The sequence below is a fragment of the Diprion similis genome, chromosome 7 (assembly GCF_021155765.1).
Source record: "Diprion similis isolate iyDipSimi1 chromosome 7, iyDipSimi1.1, whole genome shotgun sequence".
Taxonomy (NCBI): Eukaryota; Metazoa; Arthropoda; class Insecta; order Hymenoptera; family Diprionidae; genus Diprion; species Diprion similis.
In genome coordinates this window covers 4,997,749-5,025,119 of record NC_060111.1, presented here as the reverse complement: position 1 = coordinate 5,025,119, position 27,371 = coordinate 4,997,749, and the positions used below count along the sequence as shown (strand labels likewise).

At 37.2% G+C, this 27,371-nt stretch overlaps 1 protein-coding gene across 1 annotated transcript; it reads left to right on the top strand.

Annotated features, from left to right (window-relative positions):
- The first annotated feature begins 81 nt into the window (after positions 1-81).
- On the top strand, positions 82-27,371 carry LOC124408165 (probable ATP-dependent RNA helicase DDX31). Its single transcript, XM_046884905.1, has 9 exons — positions 82-303; positions 434-1,189; positions 1,286-1,552; positions 1,643-1,863; positions 3,027-3,858; positions 4,146-4,376; positions 13,974-14,316; positions 23,477-23,678; positions 27,231-27,371. Exons 1-9 carry the CDS (start codon positions 235-237, stop codon positions 27,367-27,369), a joined length of 3,060 nt encoding a protein of 1,019 aa, XP_046740861.1. The 5' UTR covers positions 82-234; the 3' UTR covers positions 27,370-27,371.

Below are 27,371 nucleotides of genomic sequence, written 5' to 3'. Positions count from 1 at the left end.
ATAATAAGAATTCAATCGCCTGAAGATATGCGAGTGTGATACGAAATTCAAAATTAAAGTTCAATTGTTTCGAACTGCGCAGCCAAGTTGCGCAGCAGCCAAACAGCTGAGACACGAGACGATTAAAATTGAAACAAAATAACGTGCGTCGAGCACGTGGTTTAATTCGTTAAAATCGAACGGCAAGTAAAGTGACAATATTCGGTATTAATCAATAATTAGATCGCGAGGCAAATGACGGTTCAAGAAATGGACATATCCTTGAACATTTCGTCCTCTCCGGTCGCTGGTAAAGTGAAAAAGGTAAGCAAACGAGCTTCCAGGTTATGTTTAGAGTTAGGTTAGGTCGCTGATGTTTCCACGTCCCTTGACAATGCGTTGCCTCTTGCAAAACGCAGCGATTTAAAAGTGCTTCGATTTCTCTTTTATTCAGGTCGCGGGATACAAAAAGGAGTTTTTCAAACCACAGTTTAAACGAGAAGCGAAAAAGATTGCGCGTGACAAGGCGAGGGCCGAATCTACAGCTCCTGGTCCTAAACAGAGAGTCAAGCAGAAATCACTCGCAGCTATCGTAAGCAGGAATTTGGGCCAAGTTGGAGACGCCAAAGCTTTTTCTAAAACAGAGACACCTCTGGAGCCTGATAAACCAAAGTCTCAACTTAAACAGGCTATAGATTTAGGCTCGAAGAGCCAGGATCAGGAACCGATCGTTTCGTTTGCCAAACCTGGGAAGAAAACTGGAATCAAAACAATTTTAGCTAAGAGGCGAGAGACGGGGGAATGTAAAGAGAAAAAGTCGCTCGATGATATATTTGGAAAGAAGTCGAGTCCCGTTACAATCTCTTTGCCTGGTAAAATCGAAACTCCGGGTTTTCATAGCGCCAAGAGAAAGTTCGGCGACGCTCAGGGAATCGTCGACTCGAAAGGCCAGTGGAAAAAGGGCAAGTTCGATTACGCGACAAATCTACAAGCTGGAAACGCGGCGAGAAAAAAAGTCGGCTTCAAGAATGCCGTCGAAAATGCAAACGTCAAAGCTGTGCCAAACAGAGGCGGTAGTTCCGGAAAGATTTCATCTTTGTTTGGGAATAATCCTGAGATACCGAACCTTGGGCAAAGGTTCGTCGAGCCTGTGAACGAAGCAGTTTTCAGCGGTACTAAATTCGTGGACTTCGATCTTCATCCATTCACGGTTTGTAGATTCTTTCATAAATTGTCGCAACGATTTGTCCGCAAGGAATATTCTAACGAGCCAGTTAACTTTTGATGGTCTTTTTCTTTTCGTCAGATTTCTAACTTGGAACAGAACATGCAGATAACTAAATTAACTACCGTCCAACAAAAAGCTATCCCTAAAATATTGTCGGGGAAAGATGTTCTCGTTCGGTCTCAGACTGGTTCTGGCAAAACGTTGGCATACGCGCTACCCATCGTTGAATCGCTTCACAAAGTGAGACCAAAACTTACGCGGGACAGTGGCTTACGTGCTTTAGTCATTGTGCCGACGAGGGAACTCGCCCTGCAGACTTACGAGTGTTTTTTGAAGCTTATAAAAGTGAGTTGAAATTTACTGTAGATTAGTAAATTTGAAACGATTCGAAGGACTACAAAGATTTTTATCTATTTGCTTACTCGTCGTTTCCAGCCATTCACTTGGATCGTACCGGGATATTTAGTGGGCGGTGAAAAACGCAAAGCGGAAAAAGCTAGGCTGAGAAAAGGGTGTAATCTTCTTGTCGCTACACCCGGTAGGCTGCTGGATCACGTCAAACATACGGAAGCGCTAAGGCTGCACGATGTTCAATGTTTCGTTTTAGACGAGGCTGACAGAATGCTCGATATGGGATATGAAAAAGATATTTCCGGGTAAGTTTTGTACGCCAATTTAGTAATTTTCTAGTCTTTGGTTGTTTCCAAACTTTAAAGTAGTGATTTTTCTTTCGATGTTTTATTACATCAATACTACGAACTCCAGTTTCTTAATTATATGAAAAACTAATTACGTTTCGACATTTTTCTTTGACAAATTTAAAGACTCGCATTTTAATAATGATGTATTATCGATTATTGCAATTCGCAATTGTCTTGTCTTTCTCTTGCGTAGCAGCTTTATTATGAGTTTTCTTGCTACAATGTGCTTTTTTTACGTATACTGTGAGGCTGTAGTTAGTAACATTAACGTAACGAAATGTCATTAAAAAAATCATTATTGTGCAATTTTTTAATGACTTTCAGGGAGTTGACTTAAAACAAAGTTTTTATAAAAATTTTACACGACGACGAGTGTGAGAAATTGGAAACGTTGTATAGAATACAAGTACTTTTACAAATTTCAGCTGTGATTCAGCTTATCCAGTCTTCTCTGATCAACAAACTGATAATTTGTGTTCTTGAACAAAGCTCACGTGTTACAAAATTTCTCCAAATTTACATTTCTTGCTCAAATAATTAATTTGAAAATCTTGGATCGTTGGTATCTTTTTTTCAGTGTAGCTATTTATCAATTTTTAACATATGTAAAAAATTCTATATCCGCAAATAATCACGAAACTCAACAACTTCAATGTTTCTTCATTCAGAATTTAAAATGTGTAGATCGATTCAATGAAAAAATTTGAATCACTCAAAGTTTCTTCAGAAGGTTGAAGGATTTAGTATACTATACAAATTGGGAAATTTATTATGTAACCACTTGAATAATCAAAAATATATAAAAAAGTAAAATTTAATAAAAGAATTTCAGTTTTCAAAAATTTAATCACCAATTAAATGATATTCCTGATATAATTCTAATCGAAATTATGATTATTGTTATGGTTATTTGATTCAAGATTTTAACACGTGAGTACAAGAATAATGTATCAAAGTTTTGTCTACTGCGTATCTTAAGCTATTGTTATAATTTATGTTTGATTATATATAATATTTCGTATTTCTCTTCATCCTTATTCGTTTTAAATTTAAACCCCCCCCCCCCCCCCCCCAAATTATTTTGAGTTTATTCACTTTCCCTTTCATTTTAATTCCAGCATCGTTTCTGCCCTGGAAGAGCAAAAAGGTTTGCCAAGATTTGGTGTAAAGAAGTATGTAAAAATCGAGACGGATAATTCGGGTTACAATCCATTGGCGATGCTTCGTCAAAATGGCAAGAAAACATTCACCGACGAGGACGTAGACTCAATGTTAACGGAAACGAGTAAAATCGTCGAGAAAGAGGATTCCAGTTTCCCGGTCCCAGAACCGCCGTCGAATACCGTTAATGCCCAGAAAACGAAACCGTCGAACGTCACCGTCGATTCTGAAGTCGAGGAGAACGACGTCGAAGACGAGGATGACGACGAGCTTACGACGAGGCGCGAATATCACTCGGGGACGGACAGCGACATCGAGAAGGAGGGACAAGAGTTTCCAATCAGAAACGAGGGGAACAAACGGAAGAAACTTTTGCCTTTCTCGCTTCGCGATAAGACCAGGATCATCGCCTCGCGGCACAAAATAAATCAAACGGTCGAATCGGAGTCGGAATCGAACGATTCGAACGATTCGAACGATTCGAACGGTGAAAAACATCCGAAGGAGAGTTGCGAGGCGGTGGAAACGACGGTGAAAAATCAGAGCAGAAGACAGACAATTCTAGTTTCAGCAACTTTGACTCAGGCGGTTGAAAAATTGGCGGGACTCACGATGGACAATCCGATTATCGTCGATGCGGCGAAAGAAAATTTGATCAAATCTGGCGGTAATGTCGCCGAAATAAATGAGGATCTGATCGTTCCGCAGAGCGTCAATCAAACCTACGTTGTAACTCCTCCCAAATTGAGATTGGTCAGCTTGAGTGCCTACGTAGCTGGCAAGTGTCAGGTAAACTGTTTTTAAAACTTCTTTTAGGGAATTAATAAGCTTGGAAATTATTGTTGGCAATTTTTTGTCATGCAGAAATCGGCGTTAGTATATGGGACGTTCCACGCTAAATCAGGCGGTTTGAAAAGTTTTGATTTTTGATTTCCTTCAAAAGAGCCTTTCTGGCGAATTTTGAGATTTTTTTTTTTATCACTTGCTATAACAAATTAATTTTAAAAATTTTACCAAAGTTTTTCCTTAACTTGTTTCCAAAATTAGTGAAAACTAATTTTTATTATATATTTCAGGCCGCGGGACAGCACAAGATTTTAGTGTTCATGGCGACACAAGACATGGTTGATTATCACGCCGAAATCCTTACCTCCGTGCTCTGCAAGCAGTCCGACGAGGACGACGAAGACTCCGAGCCTTTGGTCGACGTTGAATTCTTCAAACTCCATGGAAACATGACGCAGAAGGAACGGACCGAAGTTTTCAAAACGTTCAGGGCAGCCAAGAGCGGCGTTCTCCTCTGCACGGTGAGTGTTCATCTTCCAAAAAAGGAAAAAACTTTCCTATTATTGTGCAGAAAATTATTGTAAAAAAAGTCGATAAACTTTCCTATCGATATTCATCGCTTTAACATATTTATTGTAAAAATAAGTCTGGCAAGTTTACAAAAACTTTAAGCTTCACATTCCAAGTCTTTGACTTTCCCACTAAAATTCAAACTCACGATGATACATGAATCGGTTCAGATTTAGTGTAAATTTTCATTTTTCTTTCAATAATAATAGTTGCTTGCACCAGTATAATATAACACGACGAAGAGACTATAGTTTTGCATGCTAGTAAGTCTTGAAATTTCACAAAAATGTCTGTTAATGTGACAAGAAAAAATATCGTTCACGTGCGTTGATTTTTTTTTTTTTTTTTTTTTACCTTTCTTAATATTTTTTCTCCTACAAGTAGGCAATTATTTATTTTTCTCCTTTCGCGATTTTCTTTTTTCATTGTTACTTCTCGCCGAAGTCTCGTCCGTTTTATTAACTCCTGCAACGATTGCGGCGTTTTTTTTTTCCCCGAACCTTTCGGCGAAAATTTGTACAATACAAGACAGATCGTGATACTCGTGATACTTGCGACCAATTAATGGGACTAACAAGATCTCGGTAAAGCGAGTTTATAAAGGCTGGATCATTACGAGATCAGTGGGTAGTCTCCGTCGATTTAGTAGGCATCATGCATAACTTGTCTATGTAGGTATCTTTCACCCATATTCACACCTAACTTATGTGCTTACCTACGTATAGGTGTAGCGCTACTTGACTGTATTATGTATATCTCTCAGAAATGGGCTTCCGAAGTTCGCGGGACAAAGACGAGGCCATTATATCAACGGTGAATGCAATTTTCTAGTATAATCATTGCAATTAAAGTCCTCACAATGACCCGCGCTGTGGGGGTGCCTTCCGAAAAACGCTAGTTCATTAAAATGTACCCGTGCACACACTGTGTAACCTACACCTCACACCTCACACCTTATGTACCTTATACCTAGGCATGTACCACCTGCGCAACCCTCCTCCTCCTCCTCCTCCTCCTTCTTCTTCTTCCTCGACATCAGAAACCAGAAACATTCTCTACTAGATACAGATTATTTTTTACTATTTCGTTGGCCAACTTCCAGATTCATTTTCTATCGTTAGTTTAATCGCGTTTCTTTAATTCAGAAATACTTTAATCATTTTATATGCATCAAGAATTTAAGATCAATTCTGGAAATACTTATGTTCGATCGATTCGATTCAGGGTTTGGGGAAAGTTTTTGTTTCTCTTTCATTTTTTTTTTTTTTTAGGAAAACAGAGAGCTTTTTAATGTTGGAAATTTTATTAACACACCTATCTTCATTTTTCGAAAAACCACTTAACTAGCTTGAAAGAAATTTTTGTCAGAAATTGACTATTTTATCGATAAGTGTCGACTGATTTTTACAATTTATACTATCTACTTCCGGTCGCGACTGATTCGAATGCGTTACAAAATTTTCTTTTTCATATACTGTAGAACGATTCTAATGTAGAATAAATTACGCAGCATAATTTCTTATGCGAATTTCAAGTTCCTTCGTGTATAAGAAAAATCTTCATGTATATAGAAACGAATCTCCAGTATATTCGCTCCGTAGAACTGATTTCTGTAGAATCGACCCTCCCGTTATAATTAAAATCCGCTTAACGCGAATACGCGATCCTTGTATGACATGCAAACTTATGAGCATAAGCGGACAATAATTACGTAATGATAATTAATACGAAGGATGGCTGGGAAGACGGTTAATGCCTGGTTATCAATTAATAAAGCCGCGTGTGTACGAGGCGGATTGTATATACGCCTATAAATTATATAAATATATATATATATATATATATATATATATATATATATATATATGTACGTAGGAATAAAAAAAAAAAAGAAAAAAAGAGAAAGGTACAGTTGAAACGTGAGATAATCGGGCAGTCGACATGATCGTAAATATAAAGAGGAACGCGTACGTCACTTCCGTGAGTGTAAATACGTACCCGTGGTTATACCTACGTGTGTAAATTCTCTAAATGTCTGCACGCACCACGCACATTTAATCAGAAAAATATTCGTGCGTAATGAAAAGTAAAAAAATAAAAAATTAAAAGATGAAATATAGCTGCCACTCCCCGGCCATATTCATGCCGTAGGTATACATATACATGTATATATGTATACCTGCAGGTATAAGAGAGCGATGCTGTAAATTAAACCGTGACTTATTCTTTCAAGAAGAAATTTAATATCTTAGCTTCATGCTGCGCCCGTTGGGGGGAAAAAATTAGGTCTCTGTACGCACAAACGTTGAAAACACCCACACGCTGTTTTTTTATTTATGCACACGAGTTTGAATACGTTAGTGAACCGAACCGAAGGAAATAAAAACTGTTGCTGAAATAAAGGTCTCCGTGCAACGATTCCATTTTTTTTTTTTTTTTACAAAACGCCATTTTTAACGTTAAATTTAAACAGATCGTTCCAAAAATTCTTATTTAATTATACGAGGTGCCCAGACTATAACTATATATACTTTTTCAAAACCATATCGCAGAACATTGACTAATCGTTCATACCTTCGAGAGAAATTTTTGAAAATTTATATTCTCACCATTTTTAAATTAAGTCTCAATAAATACTGTTTTGTTTTTTGTTTTTTTTCATTCCTAAACGTTTTTGTACTTCTTCCATCTTCTTTTTTTGTAAGGCTCGGTATTATAGTATTGCTTAAAATGTGAAAATTACTGAAAAATGAAGATTTATTTTGAAAATTTTTATATTTCATTTTATTTTCGCACGTTTGAAGTTTCGATGTATAGGCCGTTCCAAATATTGATCCTTCCAAGTTTTGATCCCCATCGGTATGCACGTAGATACACGAGTGTTTGTGTGTTGTAACTGCATCTTATCAAACCTTATTAGTCATTCATCTATTTTTTGTCCCCTTAAGCAAGTTGGCCACGCTCTTGCCACCGGGCAGGAATGCATGACAGCAACCTTGGTATCTATTTCATATACACAAATAACGTGTGTGTCCCGTGAATTAATTCCAGAGTACCGCGGGGGGTCCGCGACAATTTACCCGTACAATGACGTCGTCGATCGAAGGTTCGGTTCGGTTCCTCGACGAAATGTTTCGTGAAGAGATCATTGTACACTGCACATTCTCGATATCGTTTTTGTTTGATCTATAAAATGAGACTCACGCCACCCTCTCTCTTTCTCTCTCTCTCTTTCTCTCTATTTTTCTCTCCAACACCGATCATCGTCCATTCTCATACACGCATGCATATACCTTCTCCTTCAGACCATCCTTGACGGGATGACACAGGTGTGTAATACCGAATTGTGATCGCTCACAAGCCTTCCAATCCGCCTTCTTTCCTTCTCGTATATGTCACAAATTCCACGTTTTTTTGTATTGAACGTGTAACTATAACCAATCTGGACAAATTCTCGAAAGTCTTACGCATTGTATATGAAGCGACAAACGATTTCAAACGGTTTCAAAGTGATTTCAAGCTATTTCAAACTAATTTCAACGAGTTTCAAACGATTTTTAAACGGTTTCAATGCGGTTACTAAATAACTTTTTAAACCAGTTTTAAATTATTTCAAAATTATCACAAATTATCACTTCCAAGCAATTTCAAGATGATTACAAACGTTGCGAAACTGATTCGATTGCACGTGATATGATTAAAAACAGTTTCAAACTGATTTCAAAAAGTTTCAAACAATGTAGAACTAGTTTCAAACTGATTTCAAAGGATTTCATCGAATTTTTGAGCGAATGAAAAGTTCCGATAAAAGTCAATCACCGACGTCCGTTTCCAAAATGATCTGCAAGTTCGTCAACTTGTTCGAAATATTTCTAACCACGAAATTCTCGTCGTTTTTCTTTTCTTTTTTTTTTTTTTCTTTTTCATCAACCCCATTTCTTTCGTAAGACGGATTTATTGTTTCTGAGAAATTTCGGAAAGTGGATGGATTTCGAACCGAATTTCTTCTGGCTGAAGACGGGACAAAGCGACGAGACTGCTCCCTGGTGTGTTCCCCGCAGTCTAAAGGACCAAGTGTCCGGCAGGACGATGCGGAGTCCGCTTATAGAGAGTCGATGAAATAATTGACATTTGGTTCGATCAAATTGACACGGACAGTTTCTGAATCGGAATTGAGGGGGGATGGAAAAAAATTTATTTAAGGTGAAAGAAGCGCGTATACAGTAGAATGAGGAGGGGGAGGAGGGTACGATGCAGCCTGGAGTGACGTATCCGTGACGTCCGTGTCATGCAGAAGAAGTAACTCGATCGCTATGAGAAGAGGCTATGAAGGCAGCCCCGTGGCGCGGGTTTCATTCAACGGATAACGTCCGATGCCTGTGCAGTCGTAACAGAGCCAACCGAGTGCAGTATGGCTCTTGAAGTCCGACCAACTCGGACGAAGAGACTCTCCATTTCATCAATCCGATTCGAATTTCATGCTACGCACCATTCGCCATGGGCGAATGCCCCTTGATCTCGCTCGTTTCCGCTGGGACGAGGATTATTGGTCTCTCCTCTGCGATCCTGGGGATGATGTCGATGCTGGATCGTTTATCCTCGGATATATGGGCACGATTTGTGTATCATGCTGACATCGGGTCGAACACGCTTTCAATACTGACTTTACTTCTCTCTGTCGAGTTTATCTATGGTTTTCTTTTTTACGGTGGTATCAAAATTCCTCTGCCATCGATAACCATCAAGGAGCCCGATGTCTTGTCTAGTCCATGCATGGCGGATATTCATGTAGAGTGGCAAATTGTGTGCTTTTGGTATTCAGCTTCTTCGTGGTATCCAGTCGTACCTACTCGATATGTCCTTGAATTTTGCTTGCTCTTCAAAAGTCCTGGAAACTATCGTTGAATTTTTCTCGTGCCCTGGATATATTCTGTTTTCAATGTTCTTGAAATGCCTGAAAATGTTTTGGAAATATCCTGGAATTTTTTTACAGCTATTTTGCTGGACATTGTGAGATTTTTTTTAATTGTTCCATAATCGAAATCACGAGTAAACTGAATAAGGGATAACCCATGAACCTTTTTTTTTTTTTTTCAAATATAAAAGTCTACTTGTATAATGAACGAACGTTTCACTGGTCTCGTATCCTTAGAAAAAATTTATTCGATGTACGTCATTTCCATAATGCAAAGAAGTATTAAGATGTAATTTTGAACGATTCTAATTTGCTCCATACTAAATACTCTTGGTATTTTTTTTTTTTAAATATTGTACAAATCAGTGCAAAAATTAGAATATTACTGAACAAGCTTTGCCAGACTTGGACAAAGCATTTTTTAAATCGCCAAAGATTTTTTGCTATCGTCGATTTCTTTCTCCAGACTACTACGTCGTTATTCAATCGTTTTCACCGTTTTTCGAAATTAGCGAATAAAACTAATCTTTTCGTCACCACTTACAAATAATTGAGCAAGATTCTTTGGAGTCGATAAAAAATTCTGTTTCGACTGACTAGTAGGGGATTCATTTATGATCAACATAAGTAGCTTCAGTTATACTTTTCAACTAACTTCTCTTCGCACAAGAGAAGTCCGTCACAATCACTCCGAGGGTGATTATCTGAGTTTTCACGATATCGTGACATTTTGAGTAAATATTCGTATCAAACGATAACTCGACATAGCTAGACCAAATTGAACAAAAATTGGTCCACTTGTTCAGCCTCATTCAGCTCGCAACCAATTAGATTGTAGATAAAACCGCCCGAGTGATCCGCAAAAACGAGAATTTGCGCTGTGAAAATTTTTCACTTTCGCTAATAACGGGACCAGCAGAAAGCTCCAACCCCGCTTCTCTAGGGTCCGGATCCAGTGTTCCCACTTACGTTAGACCCTCGTTTCGCCACGTTTTTGCACCGGACTGTATATCCGATAGATCCTCAATCATACAAATGTCTTACAAATTGACTCGGTACTCCGTCCTGCAGGGTCTACTAGCATTAAAAACACGTAGGGAAAGGTGCAGAAGACAGACCGTGGCTACGCTACATGCGTACACCCGATACGTAAACCGTGCGAAAAAGCACGCGTGTATCTCGAGCAAAATACAAGTACGTACATATTTCGATGCGCAAGCTCGATCGTAACGCGGCTGACCACGTCTACCTACATAGGATAGTTGCAGGACGCCACCGCAGCACGCCACGCCACGCCACGCCGCGCCACGCCACGCTGCGCCACGCCGCGCTGCGCCGCGACGCACGCCCGCTGCGAACTCCAGCGGCGAGCGTTTGAGCGCCGTCGGTCCGCGCCCGTGCTGCTTCGCCTTCTCTACTATGTTTGGATAGGTAATGATTTAGTACGACGCGCACTTGAATTTCAACTTGATACGAGCAGGGTCAGACGCGGCGGGTGGCGGGTGGCCGCCGGTGGGTGCCTAAGGGAAAAAAAAATGAGCGAATGAAAAAAAGGGGGGAAAAATGGCGCCTTGAGGCAGTGGGCGATGAGGGAGGGAAATCGGGGTATAAAATTCTTTCACGAAATCTTCGTCTACACGTGTTTTTTTTTTTTTTTTTTTTAATTAATATACGATTATTATGGTCATATAAACGTGCGGGAATCTATATACTTGATTTTTATGTAGTTTTTTAACTTTCTAAAATTTCGAATTATTCGTTATTGAAAATATTATGAAATTCGTTGTGCACCAGTTACGTGGAATTTATGATGTTGGATCCTTGGGTTCAGAAGCTATGTTATTATACCGATAATACAGGGTAGGTTGAATAGTTTTATCTACGGACCTACTGGGTGTTAACGGTGAAACTTTTTACGCTGAGTTACCGACTGCGCATGGCAATATTTTCCTTCCAAGGCAGGGCAGCCAACTAACTTACTCGACATGGCAACTATCTCGCGTTAAGTGGTGAATTGAAATTACGTTGGTACGATGGCTCGTAGCAATAATCGGTCATCAATAAGGTAATAATAAAGGTTTGAAAAGCCTTCTTGAATCTTTACATCAACTGTTTTAAATTTGCTTAACTGTAGAAAAATTGCAACACCTACATAACCTCCATAAACCGCATTTTATGACTGGAGCTTAAGATGGCCAGCCCGCGTGAAAATCCCACGAAGCTTGCGCATGCGCAGTCGGACTTTCAATTTGTGAAGTTCTGCCGTTCGAGAAAATTTTCGAACAACATCTGAACTCTTACGCTATAAATTCTTTAACAAGAATTCATCTTATATGGTTTTTTCTTTATTTCAAGGTTAGAATTCCCATTATGAACGTGAAAATACAGGCAAAGTTTTGAACCCGAACGATCAATATACTGAAGTAATTTAAATTTTCATCCTATTAACGAACATGTGAATAAGAATAAAATTATTCTGAAAAAGAAATGGCGCCGGTGAAGGTGAATATTCAAATGTGGCGCGTTTTGCATGACCGAATTCTCAAGGATACAAGCTTCCTCTCAGCGAATAAGTTTGCTTTTGATCTCTATGCGTGTGCAAGAGTAGACTTATAAAATGGGCTTCTCGTTATTAATTCCTATGGTGAAACCCATGGAATGGTCTCCCGTCCCGAAGTCCGCCTCCCGCCGCCAACCACCGGATGATCTATGACCGGAGTGAGATGTTTTGAACGGCTATCTGTTTCCGATCTCTCCGATCGCTAGGTGCTCTTAAACGATCGTTTATTTTAATCGCTCCTATCAATTTCGTCCCTGCATAACGCTTATGCACGTACATATACATGCGCATTGTACATAAACACAATGTACCTAATTCCTATCAAATGTCAGAGGCGCTTTCCTTTGAAAGTTGTAACGGCGTCGCTCGTTGATCGCGTGTAATGCTTTCCGCGTTTCTTTTTTTTTTTTTTGCTACCTTCAATGTCGTTGTATGTAGCATTTTGAGTATTCCTTTTGAAAAAAAAAATTCATGGAAATTATGGAAATATGAGAAAAAATGGATAAATAATTATGGAATCTGTATGGAAAACTTGGAATTCTCAGGGGACACCCTGAAGAATGTAATTGAAACTAATATTATAAACTATGAAACAAATGAACTCTTCATAACTTCACTATTTCATAAATCGATATTAAATGATTACAAATAACAAAAGAATTTCTTATTTATACTAGTATAGATCGATATAATTTGACAAAATAATACGTGAGTTGAAATTCGATTTTTTGACAATATTCAAATGATTAAGAGACAAAGTAGTTTTATTGAAATGTAAATTTAGTGTCAATTTTTATGAATTTATTTACAACAGAAAATTCTTATAAGTATCATCTGCGCGTGTATGTGTGTGTGTGTGTTTTTTTTTAATACACTCGTTTCGTTCATTTTCCTCGGTACTTGTTGTTTTCAAATTCATGACGGTGTGTATAATTTGTAAACACCTACGATGATTAATTCATATGAGTTTTTATAATGCTTTCCTTGTTTGGACGATTCATTTTCAATTCTTCAACTTATCACTAATACATTTTCATCGTTCAGTTCCTACATCTTCTTCACAGCGTAAACAAAAGTGGAGAAAAGAAGATGAAAAGAGGTCAAAGTTGTGTAAAAGAAGAAGAAAAAAAAAAAAAAGCAACGCGAGTCTACATGAATTCTCGGTGTTCACCGCTTATGAAGTATCATTTGTTCTTGAGGTTGTGTCCTACACGATATGAGGAAAAAGAAATCGTAAATTAAACCAATCTCCCTGCATTTTATGCTCACATATAGGTATATTTATACAAGTGTATAATGAAATTGACATGAATTTTAGTTGAGGAATCTTATTATTCTGTAGATAAAAATTTAAACGAACAAACGAATCAAGTTTGATCCTTAGCAATTCTTCAAACGCTTGCATATTATTATTTTGAATATCGATGAAATGAGATATTTATAATGAATCTAAAAAAATCTGAGATATCAACAATTTTAGAAATGCTTTCACTATCAGCTCGTTCGTCAACGAAAAATCCGGTGAAGTTAATTAAAAAAAAATATCTCTGTGTACTTGATCGAAGCATTTTTCCAAAATGTAATTTACAAACGTTTTTTTTTTTCGCTAAAAAAAATCGCTCATTTTGCGGCTCAAAAAAAAAAAAAAAAAAAAAAAAAAAGAAAAAAAAAAAAAATCATCGATCAAAATATCCATCGATCAAATACACAGAAATATTGTTTTTCAATTAAACTCACCGGATTTTTTTTGCGTCAGATGATCCAGTGACGAGTTCTGCTGCACGCTGCACAATTTTTTTTTTTTTTCTCATTCTTTGGAACTTCGAGAGATTTGCTGTAATTCGATTACTTGTTCCTATTATTGCATAAAGAAAATTTACTGTAACTTCTTCAAATGTTTATTGTTCCAACAACCAATTATGGTTCAATAAATAATGAAACCTTTATTCAGAAAAAAAAATCTCAATATAAAAAGGGTTTCTTTGCACCTTACAAGTGTACCCAACCTCTTAAGACCGATCCTTAAACCGACCTGGACCATCTAATCGGAATATTCTTCTCGCATTTTTGCAGGACGTCGCGGCTCGCGGTCTGGACTTGCCAAAGGTTGACAGCGTGGTCCAGTACACAGGTCCACTGTCGGCGAGGGACTACGTCCATCGGGTGGGGAGAACAGCAAGAGCCGGATCCTCAGGGAGCGCTGTGATATTCCTGACCCCGCCGGAAGTCGAGTTTGTCCGGATGCTCGAGTCGCGAAGAGTACGTATTCGCCAGGAGGACATGACCAGCATCCTGGATAAACTGCTGGGTCCGATTTCTCCGCACAATAGTGTCCAAGCCGCCGCCACAGCTCTACAAAATCAATTTGAAACCCTGGTTCTGGAGGACAAGGAGATGCACAGAAGAGCCTGCAAGGGTGAGTTTCGTTTTAATTTTTTAGTCTTAATTTTGAATATTTTTGATATTTTTAATTTGGTGCAGTCGATCACATTTCGACCTGCGTTCGATCCTTGATATCTTGGATTTGGTCCGCCATTTTTTATACGATTCTTCTCTCATTAAAAGGTTCTAATTTTTTTTTTTTTTTCCAAGACTTTTCCGATGCCGTTTGAATTTTTTAAAATTTTTGTAAAATGATTTTATTGATCAACGCGATTTAAAAATCTGGAAATAAAAAATTCTCGACAATCAGGGGACAGATATAAAAATTTTTAAGCCTACAGCCGAAGTGGACAGATTTTTACTTCTTATTGTTTTCAAGATTTTTCTGAAAAAAGATACGTTAAGAAGATTTGAAGCGAGAGTGATTTTACTTATGGCTGCTGAAACGTTTTTATACGTCACACCGGATTTTTGAGTATTTTTTTTTTTTTTACTATCTCAAATTCGGCTTCTTTTATTAATTGATCGTGGTTGAAAAAAAATTTATTAGTAAAATAAAAAAAGAAGAAAGAAACAAACTCTTGCAAAAAATCGTTAAAAAATTGCAAAAATCCGGTTTTGGCATACGACAATCTTTCGGCAACCATCCAGAGTACAATGACTTCCGCTTTTAATTTTTTTAACGCTTCGTTTTTCTCACTCCGGCCCTAGGCTTCAAAATTTTTATATCAGATTTTGAAAAATCATGCATTTTAGGAATTGGTTTTTCGATTATTTTTTTTTCCGTCAGATTTCACCGGTGCTGGTAAAATAAATCCGGAGAAAAATCTGAGACCCTTTTTGGTCGGTATGAACATCATACTATATAAAACAATTGAAATACAAGAGGGTGAGAGGTACATGGACTGCTAATTTGACACTGAATACCCCATATATATACATATATAAGTCAATTTTGGTAGAGAGAGAAAAATAAACAGGGGGATTTAACCCTCGATCTATATCTATATCGTAACCCTGCAGGAGGTGCGTGTCGAGGGTTGCAGGGTGTTCGAGTAGCTAGTCGTGTATTTACATACAGGGTGAGTCAATTGAAACACCGAGAATGGGAGGAGCTTAGTTGACGAATTAGGCCGTATCGCTCAGCCAATCTGGAGTTAGTCAATTGAAACTCTGCGAATGGGAGGAGCTTATTTGGGTTGATGAAAAAAGTAAGGTTCGAAGTCTACAAGCAGGTGTTCAGTGGTTATAAAAAATGAAGTCACGATGTGACGACAAGTGAGTGATGACATCGAGACAAGACGAACCTAATTGTTGACGTTTCGTGCCGTCGTCTTTCCTTTGTTGTCATATCTTCATTATTGTTTCTCAGTCAGAATGGTTACCTACGTGTAGACGTTGAACTTTATTTTTGAATCACCCTGTATATTACGTAGATACATATTTACGCAGGAGATATATTTGGAGGGTGGGAGGGATGATCTTGGCTGATGTGGTAGGTATGGTTATCCCATTACGACTGCCATTCGCACGGGGAACTATTTAAATATATGTATATTTGCTCCAATAATAAATCCATTTGGAATAATTTTCATTCTCTATGGGGGTCGTGACGCGATGCTGTATATTAAGTGTGGTATTAATACATTATGGGTTACGCTGTAAATAATATATATAATCACAAATAGATAGATTCAACATTATTGAGATGTAAATTGAGGTATCGTTGGTTAGAACTTCACGAAGACGGAGGAATAGTTTTGGTGAAGTTTACACTTAACAATACGATTATACTCGTTTAAGCCTGTATTAATGAATAAATGCAGACTTTGAAGAATTTTGTGAATTTTTTCATAACAGAGAATATTTATTAACGCATCTTTCGAAGCCATTGAAATAGGCGTAATCTAACCAAGTTATTAACTGTTACATAGTCACTCCGGAATTCTTTAACAAGTCAAATGAAGTTTGGTTGATTCGTTCGGTTCAATATTCTCCTTTTCTTGGCCTATCATTCGATTTCTTTCGAGTCTATGGAAAAGCTCGTTTACCTGCTTTCGTTCAGTCTTCATTTCAATGTGTCTTTCAATTTGATTTCGCGTTGAAATCGGTACAAATCGGGCGACGATTTCTTAAGATAACTTCGGACATTGGAAAAAAAAATGAGCTTATCAGAAAGGTCAAGTGAAGTTAAGAATGAAGTGTTGACAACGCGTCAGGTTTTTTGTACACCATATTTTAAGATTGTATGATTTTAAAACTTTTTCAAAGTTTTCGTAGGATTTCAGGAATTTCATTTGATTTTAAAGGTTTCAGAGATTTCATAGATTTCATATAGTTTTACAGGATTCTTCACATGATTCAGGACAGTTTTTAAGGTATTTAAGGTATTTTAGAAGATTTAGAAGAATTTCAATGGATTTTATACGATTTATACAATTTCGTGTATTTTCATAGATTTAAAAGTGATTTCACGGAGTTTCACAAGGTTTCGAAGAAATTCAAAGAAATTTTCAAAGAATTTCAATGCATTTCAAAAGAAATTTCATAAACCTGCTGAGATGTCACAAATTTCCAAAGACTTCACAGATTTCATAGATTCAAATCATTTTACAAGACATCACATGATTTCATAAAATTTCAAAAACACTCGAGGTATTCCAAATGATTCTGTATAATTTTTTTAACGTTATGCAATTTCATACATTTAAATTGATTTCACAGTATTTCACAATATTTCTAAGGAATTCAAAAAACTCTGTAAAATTTTTGGAATTACACGTAACTTCGTAAATTTCAAACGATTTTACAAGATTTCAAATAATTTCAAAGGCTTCATAGCCTTCGTGTCATATTTTCAAAAATTTCATGCCAATATCAATGATTTCATAAAATCCCAGCTTTCATAGCTTCCACGAGTTTCCAAATGATTTCATGACTGGTGTGGATCACCAGATCTTTTAAGGGTGGTCTACCCCTCTGTAAAGACTGTGTCTAATGGTCCTTGGATTCGGAAACGAAACTTGGACAGGGGGATCAGCTAAAGCTGAATCTAAGCTGCAGCCGTCTTTCGATCGGAATAATCGATCGATCAATCGGGGACGGTCAAGTGGCTAGTTGTGTACCGTCATTCAGTCGGATGTAGACGAGGGTGAGGGGGTGGACACAGGCTCCGAAACGTGAATTTGGTAGAGAAAACGCCTCCCTTAACCGTTTCAAATCCGCGACTAACCTTCGTGAAAAGCCTCGGTTGACGGCCCGGACAACCGCACGAGAAGCGGCAAAGCCTTTCAGGCCCGGAGATTTATCACCTCGGTGCTTTGGTTTATTTCTGCCTGATACTTTTGCCCTTTGAGTTGAGACCTCGAGGTTAGTTCGCATTTTGCGTAGACTTTAGAGGATCCAATGGATACGAATTTCGGTTAACTCTCGTCATTTAAACAATTTAAACAGATTTACACAGGGGGGGGGGGGGGGGTAATTGCTTAATTCGATTCCCAATTTCTAGCGACTTAGATTTCAGTTTAATGATATTATGGAGAATCGTTGAAAAAACGAACAAGGGTAGAAAACTGCCTGCTTAATTCGATTTTTGTTTTTTTTTTAGCTATTTCGACCTCAGTTTAATGATATTGTAAGGAATCGTTGAAAAAACGAACAAGTGTACAAAACCTTCCACTAACTGTGTGTAAAAATCCGACCTTGCCTTTGTAATACGTTTCCTAAAATAAATTTTGAAAATTGACGTTTTTTTGCGTTGAATCGTTATACCAGCACCTTAAAACCGGTCTAAGCTTTCTGAAATGTTTTTTTTTTTTTTAGCTAATAAGAGTATTGTTGAATTTTTTTTTGGCATCTTTGCGGGGCGGGGGGTTAAAAGTCCTTAAAATTTTCGAAAATCATACGTGTTTTTTCCCACTCAAAATATCAGACAAATACTCGTGTGTTATGTAAAAATTTGACCAAGTTTTGCTGAATTGGTTAATTTTGGTTGAAAATGAATAAAATGAAAAATTTTACGAAGTTTGAGAAGCGGTTTTTAGGGGGTCGGAGATTCGGTCGAGTATATATTACACGGGGAATGCCCCATAGATACACTCAACGAGGATCGTAAAAACGATGATTAAGAACGAAGTCGTCGTTGTCGTCAAGCTAGCTGTGGTGAATCCTGTGGTTATACAACAACAATAAAGAGGCACCATACACTTGGCGGTGGGGGGGTGCAAATTTACGAAGCACACGGAAGTGAGCCTTTTTTATTACACTTACAGCGCAGACTCGTCTTCGTGTATGTAAGTAGGTACCTATATGTGTAGTATACATGTATATAACTACTCGCAAAAGCTTGAAGAGGGTTGCCGAGAAGAATTGAAATTTATTTTACTCCCTCTGTATGCGGAGGCGACGCGACGCTTCGCACACACGAGGCGCGTGCAGAAGTTGGCAAAGTGGCGAATGGCAAAGGGGAAAGGGAAGGGGGGGGGGGGGGGGGGGGGGGTGAGGATAGGAGAAGTGGAAATCTCGCTAATTCGCAACATTATCACCCCGATAGAGCTCAACAACCCTCAATGCCGCTTGCCGAGGGGTTATTCTCCCCACTTCACCCCCCCCCCCCCCCCCCCCCCCCCCCCGCCCTCAAGTCGGCTGGTCCTCGGTCTACACTCGGTTCGTGATAAATCCATGCTACTATGTGGATCGTGGCGTTGGTTGTTGCGAAGAAAATTAATTTCGTCGATACAAGTGGTTTGGGAAATTAGCGAAGTTGATGAAAAATCAGGAAATACGATTGGGAAGATGGTCGTTGGATCGGGTTTCATTTAAAAACGACGCTTTCACAAGATAGTCAAGTTCGTAACGTTGATATAATTGTTCATTTTCAGGAGAAATCATTGACACGCAATTGTTGTAGGATTTTTGCAAATTTAAAAATTTATTTTTAAAAATGAAAGTCTATTCAAATCTTTGGATATTAAACTCCTTTATAGCATGAGGATGATGTGAGGACCTTTGAGAATGTCGGTAATTCAGTGAAAAAATAAAATAACGATAAACGAAAAACGTAATGTTATTTTTGAAAAAAAAAACCACACTTCGAAAAAATCATTCTAAAATTAATGCAACAATGACTTTTTTTCCCCTGATGTTTCGTTGTAATAATAAGTTTATTAACTTCAGCCTCGTTTTAAAGCCCAATTCTATTACGTTTCAATATTTCGTTACATTAACGTTGACGGAAATATTTAAAAACTCTCAGCTTAATTTCGAGACGTTCGATCCGATTGCGTGTAACAGTTTTTTTTTTTAGAGATCGCATTATTCTACAATTTTTTCAATTTCGAAAAAAAAAAAAAAAAAAAAAAAGAAAAGCAACCGAATGAATTTTAAACGCAAGTTCATTTATTGTAAACGATTTTTTTTTCCTATTGCAAATTTTTAACAGTGATGTAGAATTACGACGAGAATAACACATTTTCAGATCAATTATTATTATTAACTTACCATTCGGAACGGAGATTTTTGTCACCAACCGTCGAAATCAAATTAAAAAAATCTCGCCTAAAAGCAAATTCTTTGATTCATCAAATTCATGAATATCGAATTTTCATTTTTACTCGCAGGACACTCTCCTCTATATTCACGATAATAATAATCAAATAATTTTGTCAAGCTAAAATTACAAATATTATACCAGAAAAGAGCAAAAAAATTTCAAATTCACTCATCCATTCAAATCTCGCGTTTATACTATTATTATGCATAATATTTATGTCACTTTTCTCTTTTTCACACTTTGTGGAATATGAATGAGAGTAAAAAAAAAAAAAAAAAAAAAAATAATAATAATAATAATAATAATAATAACAACAATAATAATAAAATTAAGATCAAATAAACGACCGAAATGTTTTTTTTTTTTTTTTCTCCTTCATTGTCTTTGTTTTTCCTCATTTTCCTTCAAGTTTTGAGGTCAACTCTTGGATACTCTCGGACACGACGCGGGTTTCATCGTGTGTAGACGAGAGTTACGTCGAATAAAGGATATCGTTCACACCGGTAGTTGCCGAGGGGGTTGCAGGGATAGAGATGGCGATGGGGGCGGGGGTGGGGGCGGGGGTAGGCCGACACAATCCAACCACTGAATGTGGCTTCCGCCAGCCAAAACCACTTACGCTTTGTGGCGTGGAGAGTCTTAACAATGCGATACAGCCGTACAGGATACAAATACAATAAGACGTAGTTATATCACTTAGGAACAATATAACCTCCTCCCTCCGTACACCCCTTGCCGTTTCTCCTCCCCTTTCAGATTTATGTGCTAAATGGAGAAAAATATTTCTTTCGCTCTCGCCTTTTTCCTCCTCCTTTTCTTCTTCTTCTTATTCTTCTTCTTGTTATTCTGCCGCGCGAAGCTTGTTATTCTTGTTGTTTTCATCTTTTTTTTTTTTTTTAATCAATCTTTGATTTTCTTAGTTATTATTTTTATTTTTTTTTTTTCTAAAGTTTCTTATTTATTGCTACAATTTTTTACAATTTATATCTTCACGCAGCTTTTTGCATAATACGTGTATAATTATTAGTTAGATTAAAATTGCACGTTGCAAGGTAGGAAAAAAAAAACAAAAAAAAAACATATATAAAAAAAATCTCGCGGGGTTCGGTAAAGAAGAAAAAGAAAAAAAAATTATCAAGGTTAAACCTTATAAGGGATCGAATGGTTGACTTTTGATTTGATCCTGAACCGCAGCTTCGAGGTCAGTTTGAGTTCAACTTTTGATTTTTAAACTTTGACGTTTTTTTTTCGAAAATTTTACGCTCTTTTCAATTGTAGTGCTAAAAACACTGTTCCAATCATTAGAGAATTGTTTTTTTTTGGCACAATTAACTTTGTATTAATTTATTACGATTGTTGATATAAAAAATTGCGATTTTTCTATTAGGTACGTTGTAAAAATTGAAGTACAGAACTATTTGAAATTTTTATGGCCGTTGATATATTCTTGCAATTCATTTGCTTCGCGAACATGAACAGAAATGAAACAGTTTCATGTTACAGAAACGTATTTCGTGTCGTTTTTTTTTTCTCTTCTGAGGATTTTGAATCACTGCGTAGGTATGTCATCGACGATGTATAGCCTGAGGTGGTCTTTTATTTTTAACTTTTTGAAATTCTCACTTCACCGATCTCAAGATTGCTTCCAAATTGATAGCAAAAAAATCTTCGCCAAACTAAAAGTTTGCTATTTAAAATATACGCGTTTTTATATAACAGTTTCGGTATACATTTCGTCGCAGGATCAATTCAATTGCTGAAAAATCCGTTTTGTGTGTAAAATCAGTTAGCTTTGATTCTAACGCTTCTGATGCTGATTGATTTCTTACACGATTAAATTTATGTATCGGCGCTCCGCACTTAAAGTTAAGTAAAAATATCTACATTTTAAATGGCAAATTTCACAGAACTTGCCAGAGAACTCAGGGTCATCAATTATTTGGAATCAATTTCTACAGCGTCTCGTTCAAATTTCCAAAAATTTCAAAACAAAATCCCCAATATTATTATATTTTCCTTCAATTCGAATTGAATTTCAAGGGAATATAAGGGCTATAATAAACCGGACAATTTAGGTTACAGTAATTCACTAGAATTGGAAAATTGTCGGGGAAAGCTAGGTTTTAGGTAATTGAAAATCTGGAAATGTCATGGAATTTTTTAACGGATATAAGAGAAAGGTGGTGAAAAGGAAAAGCTGAGTAAGGAGGGAGAGGAGAGGAGAATGTCCACGTGTGAGGTTCACTGGGGATCGAGGAACCCCCCGAGTTCCCATCGCGTCGCACAAACACACGTAGAAATGCGACACGTACCGAAAAATTTCTGTATGGGGCAACTATTAGCGGGAGCACTTGACTCCGAGGCCCTTAATGCCCTGTAATAGCACGCCATGGTACTACAGAGCAAGCTGCAGAGCCCCTCCCCTTCCTCCCTCCATCCCCTGCCCATAAGGTCCTATACAGGGATCCTAATGGAACCGCAATTAATCAGGGCATGTATCGAGTCGTTACCCCTACCACAAGCTGTACGATGTACACGCCGAAGAAGGAGCCACGTGACATTATTTATCATCCCTGAGTCTATTTATGTATTATGTGTGTATATAGGTATGTATATGTGTGTGTAACATGAGGTCAGCATGGGATTCGATTTCTTTAAATTAGTGCCAAATCTGCACCCCAAGGAATGACGACACTTTTTTTTATGTTAATTGATGTATGATTTTATTTTCTTTATTTATGATTTACGTGATTTTTTTTATTCATTTGTATTGGGGATGTGCGATTGAACGATTTATCGGATCATCGGATCAACGATTAATTCAGAGGGTTGAGTGATCGGGAAAATTTTTGATCGATTTAAATCGTTGATTGAGCGATTGATCGAGATAACGATTTATTGGAAGTCGCGATTGATCGGTTAATCATGAAAACTATTTGTTGAAAGAGGCGATTGAGAGATCAATTGAGAAACCGATGGTCAGGATAAAAGGATTGATTGGAAAAACGATGAATCGAGAGTGATGATTGATTAATTAGTTGGATTAACGATTAATTGAAAGGCACGAATAATTGAGTAATTCAGAAAGTGATTCAACGAAATAGCTGATTTATTAATTAACCGGATTAACAATTATTGGAAGAATTATTTATTGAAAAGATCGATTTATCGACTAATCGAAGAGCAACGATTAATTTAAAAAACAGTAAATGAAATTCCAGCTGGCTTTTGAAAGATTTAAAACTTTTAGTAAAATGCATGCGAAGAATTTTTTTTTCAACAAGAAAACCAAAAAACAAAACCAAAAAGTCGGCATCCAACAAGTGAAATATTATTTTTTTCCAAAAATTGGCAAACCTACAGAACACATACGTATATATTGTATAAAATGAAGTCTGGATATTTGGAAAATGAAAAACAATATCACGAACGAAAAAGCCACGAAATTTGTCTCACTGTTTTAGAAAATAACCATTCTTTGCGTTAGGAAGAAAAAAATAAAAAATGATTTGAAAAAGAAAATTATATCGTAGAAGAAAAAACAGTTACTGTTTCATGTTATAGGATCTTATTTTTATCCGTACAAGCGAGGATAATTTTTACTGAAGTGAATAACGTGAAGAATTTCATTTTCTGTTCGCAGCTTACGTATCCTGGATCCGTTTTTACGCGAGCTACCCGAAAGACATGCGGGAGATATTCGACAGGCGAGAACTTCATCTTGGACATTTTGCAAAGAGTTTCGGACTCCGAGATCCTCCGCAAAAAATTGGCGGTGTTGGAAAAACGATTCAGGACAACGACGGCAAAAAGAAGATTCACGATAATCGTCTATCGAATGAACGGTGAGATTATTTACATTTTTTTCCCCCTTCGACTGTCATTTTTATCTGTGTAACAAGGTTTTACGGATTTTTTCAATCGACTAATGAAAGCAACGAGTCAAAAATCTTCCGACACGCGAGTGGAAGTTAAAAAACTATTCATTTTCTTTTTTCTTAATTCATTAATTTTATATTCATTCACCTTTTGATTTCTTATGGAAAATTTATTATTTCAAACTCGTATATAAATTTTTCAAAAACTTGATCGCGACATTGTTACTTGTAACCAATGAATCAATGGTGAAATGGTTTTTTTATTCAACTAAATTTTGTTTTACAATCTACAGCGTACAAAAAAAAAAAAAATCACGCGCAAAAAATTCAATAGCATTTGAAAATTGTTACCGCCTATTGTTGGTAAATGCAATTAATTCTCTAACCATGCAGCAATAGATTTTTATTCGATTCGGTCAAGTAATTTCTTCGTAAACATTTTATTTTCATGAAATGATTCAATTTTTGTATTTTGAAAAAGCTCTCTCTCTCTCTCTCTCTCTCTCTCTCTCTCTCTCTCTCTCTCTGTAGTGATCAATATGGAGATAAGTCTTTATCCCTGTAAGAAAGGAAAGTAGATACACCGGAAGTCGCGACGTTTGTTTGTCTTTTTCTTTTCTTTTTTGTTTCATCTTACTTTTTGTACAGACATCAGACAGTAATCTTGTGCATTATAAGTAAAATGTTTGTTGCGACGACTCGCGCGTATTTACACGATGCTCGATGTATTCTTACCCAGTTATGGTCACTGACTAGTACCTATTATTATACCCATAAATCGGTACCACTCTGGCTCACCAATCCATCCTTTCACCGATTAAAAATCGCTCTGTGGTATAATCTAGCAGCTGGGAACGCGGCGTCATAGTCTCGAATAGAATTATATGTACACATACATACATACATATATAGTAGACGGTGCGAAATGACAGATGAATGACGTTTAAATGACGGAGGAAAGGATGGACGGTGGTCAATGTAAAGGTTTGCGGTTGGAGAAAAATTAACTAACGTGAAATATTGCCGTGCATTCGGTATAAAATGAAATGAGAAAAAAAAAAGAAGGAAAAACTAAAATAAAAAATAAACTAACGGACGGATCGAAACGCCGAGAGGCATTCAAATTCGTCTCGACGTCGCGCGGTGGCGGTGTAGGCGCAACGTAATAATATCTAGAAACGCTCGTACGGCGGAAACAGCGGTCGCATCAGTCTGTTTAATAGCCGTATTGTATAATTACGAACAATGGGGCTCATGTGCCGCGGAGGGGGCTGAAAGGCTCGCCTCCGACTCGGGAAACGTTATTCCTACCTGTCCGCGGGTACGTACTAACCTCAAACTTGCTTCGGAAAGCCTGGATAACGTGGATGACGCGTGACGTGCGTCATTTATACTTTATAACGTCATTCAGGATCTCTTTGCTTGTGATTGCATTTCTTGTGTCGCATCCACATGCGCGTGGATTGATTCCCGTCGGTATAGTAGCCGTAGACAGCCAGTTCTGAATACAGATTTCTACTATTGACAGTTATCGACATTTCACCCGAGACTCGAACCTTTTCTGCGATTATGTTATCACCGCTGTAACTGGTCGTGTATATCTACTAGGTACACTTGAGTCCTTCATTATTTCCTCGTTTTCTTATTTCCGAGTAATTAAAGCGCCCTTTTCGCTTCCTAAAACTTTAGTTAAACGAGTAATTTCTGAATACCTTTTTGAAATGCAATTTTAAGAATCAAGTTTTCGTTAACAATTCGATTCCAAAACAGCTGTCGTAAATAATAATAATAATAATATGTAAAATATTGATTGAATTATGGAGGAGATTGATTGGTCAAAGATTGATTGGACAATGCTTTTCATTTGACGATTTTTCTAATCAACTGTTTAAAAAAAAAAAAAAAAAAAAAAAGAAAGAAAGAAAGAAAAGAAAAGAGAAAAAAATAACCAATAAAAAAAAGAAGAAGATAATTGACCAATGGAAACCTCACGGGCTCGTTCTCGCCATTAGATAGGCGTGTAGAAACACGGTATACGTACATCCGTGAGCACGCATAGGCGTATGGTTACCTTTGTAAGTGAGGCGTGCGCCAAGTAGGAAAGCCAACTGACACATGACGGCTGCGGCGCAGAATGTATGACGGATGACGGATGACGGATGACGGATGACGGATGACACGAGGTGACGCAGGGCGACAGTTTTGACGATGATCACCGCGCTGTTTCACCCGTTTCTCTATAATGGTTGGCGGTACCTGCCGGCAGTCGGGCATTTCGCCGGAACCGTTTCGGTTCAGTTTTCGTATCCACATCGCGTCACGTGCGTCTTATGTGTGGATGATACCAGAAGTTAGATTAGGCACGTCTTACATTACGTTTTACCCGATGCGCTCCGGCTGCTGCAACCGGAAATTCGGGGCACCATTGCTCGTCGACCGATTTTTTCATAGCGAAAGCCGCGATCTTGATCTTCGGATTTCACTTTTAGGCTGTTTTCACTATTTATCGCTGTTGGATATTGTTGCTTTTCTGACATTTCAGATTTTTTAATTGCTTTCAGATTTTAGATGAATTCAAATTTTATTATCTTCGGGCAGGAATTTAAATATTATTAAAGTCTCAAAAAAAAAAAAAAAAAAAAAAAAAAAGGAAATATCGTTATTATCTATACGAAGTAACTTTAAAATTTTATTAATTGAACTTATTTCAATAAAATACTTCGCATCTTTTATTGTCCATTATCTTATACCGCATGCGAAATTTTTGCCAAATTTTATCATTTATTATCTTGAAGTTTGTAATTTTAATAACACGACGGATCTTTCAGGAAAACTCGTTTTTCAAATTCAGTAAACACCAATCTAGCATTAACTTACTTACATATTTTTGAAAATTAAACACCTTAAAAATTGTTAGAATGTTATAAAAAATAATTCTTTTTCTTTCAATGTTTCGTTACATTTATTTCAATCTGGTTATTACTCTCTATATTCTTTATTACACGTACCTACTAAACATTTAATTACACTTTAAATTGTGGAACGATATTTTTTCTTCGTATTCGTATTCCCCATTTTTATATATTTTTTTTTTTTTTTTGTTAACCAATGCCCTCATTTACACTAATCACAAAATCTCTTTAAATTATTGTCAACATATGTATAGTATTACAGCTTCGATGTTGGTTGGAATACGTATTTATTGGCATTGGCCGTAACTATTCGAGAAACTTGAGGTATTCATTTTAATTTTTCTGTCCCGTTTTTCTCTTTGTCAATTTTACATTAATATCGGTCTTCTCGCTGAGCAGCCGTAGTGAACATATAGGTATGCGTACAGCATTAAACCCGCAGGTACCACATGGCGTTTGTTACAAATTACCCAAAATTACCGGCTTTGCAACCGTCGCGACAATTTATACGACGACTTTTTGTCGTTTCCATTTTTTCCGTTTTTTTTTTGTCTCCTTGTTTTTATACGTTTCACCCTCATTTTCTACTTGACCCTTTCTTTCGCAGACCGAAAAAAATCTTTACGAAGAAACAAGGAGGGGCTGGCCCTGGATCAAAACCAAACGCCCTCAAGAAGGTCAGAATGCTCAACACTTCCGAATACGCCAGTGGATTGGAGACTGTGAAGAAACTGAAGAAGTTTTGAGG

Bases quoted from the DNA above. Each gene is read 5' to 3' on its own strand.
- LOC124408165 (XM_046884905.1), top strand. From the start codon at position 235: ATGACGGTTCAAGAAATGGACATATCCTTGAACATTTCGTCCTCTCCG. The intron at 4,377-13,973 runs GTGAGTGTTCAT...GCATTTTTGCAG, and splicing joins GCGGCGTTCTCCTCTGCACG to GACGTCGCGGCTCGCGGTCT. The intron at 14,317-23,476 runs GTGAGTTTCGTT...TTCTGTTCGCAG, and splicing joins GCACAGAAGAGCCTGCAAGG to CTTACGTATCCTGGATCCGT.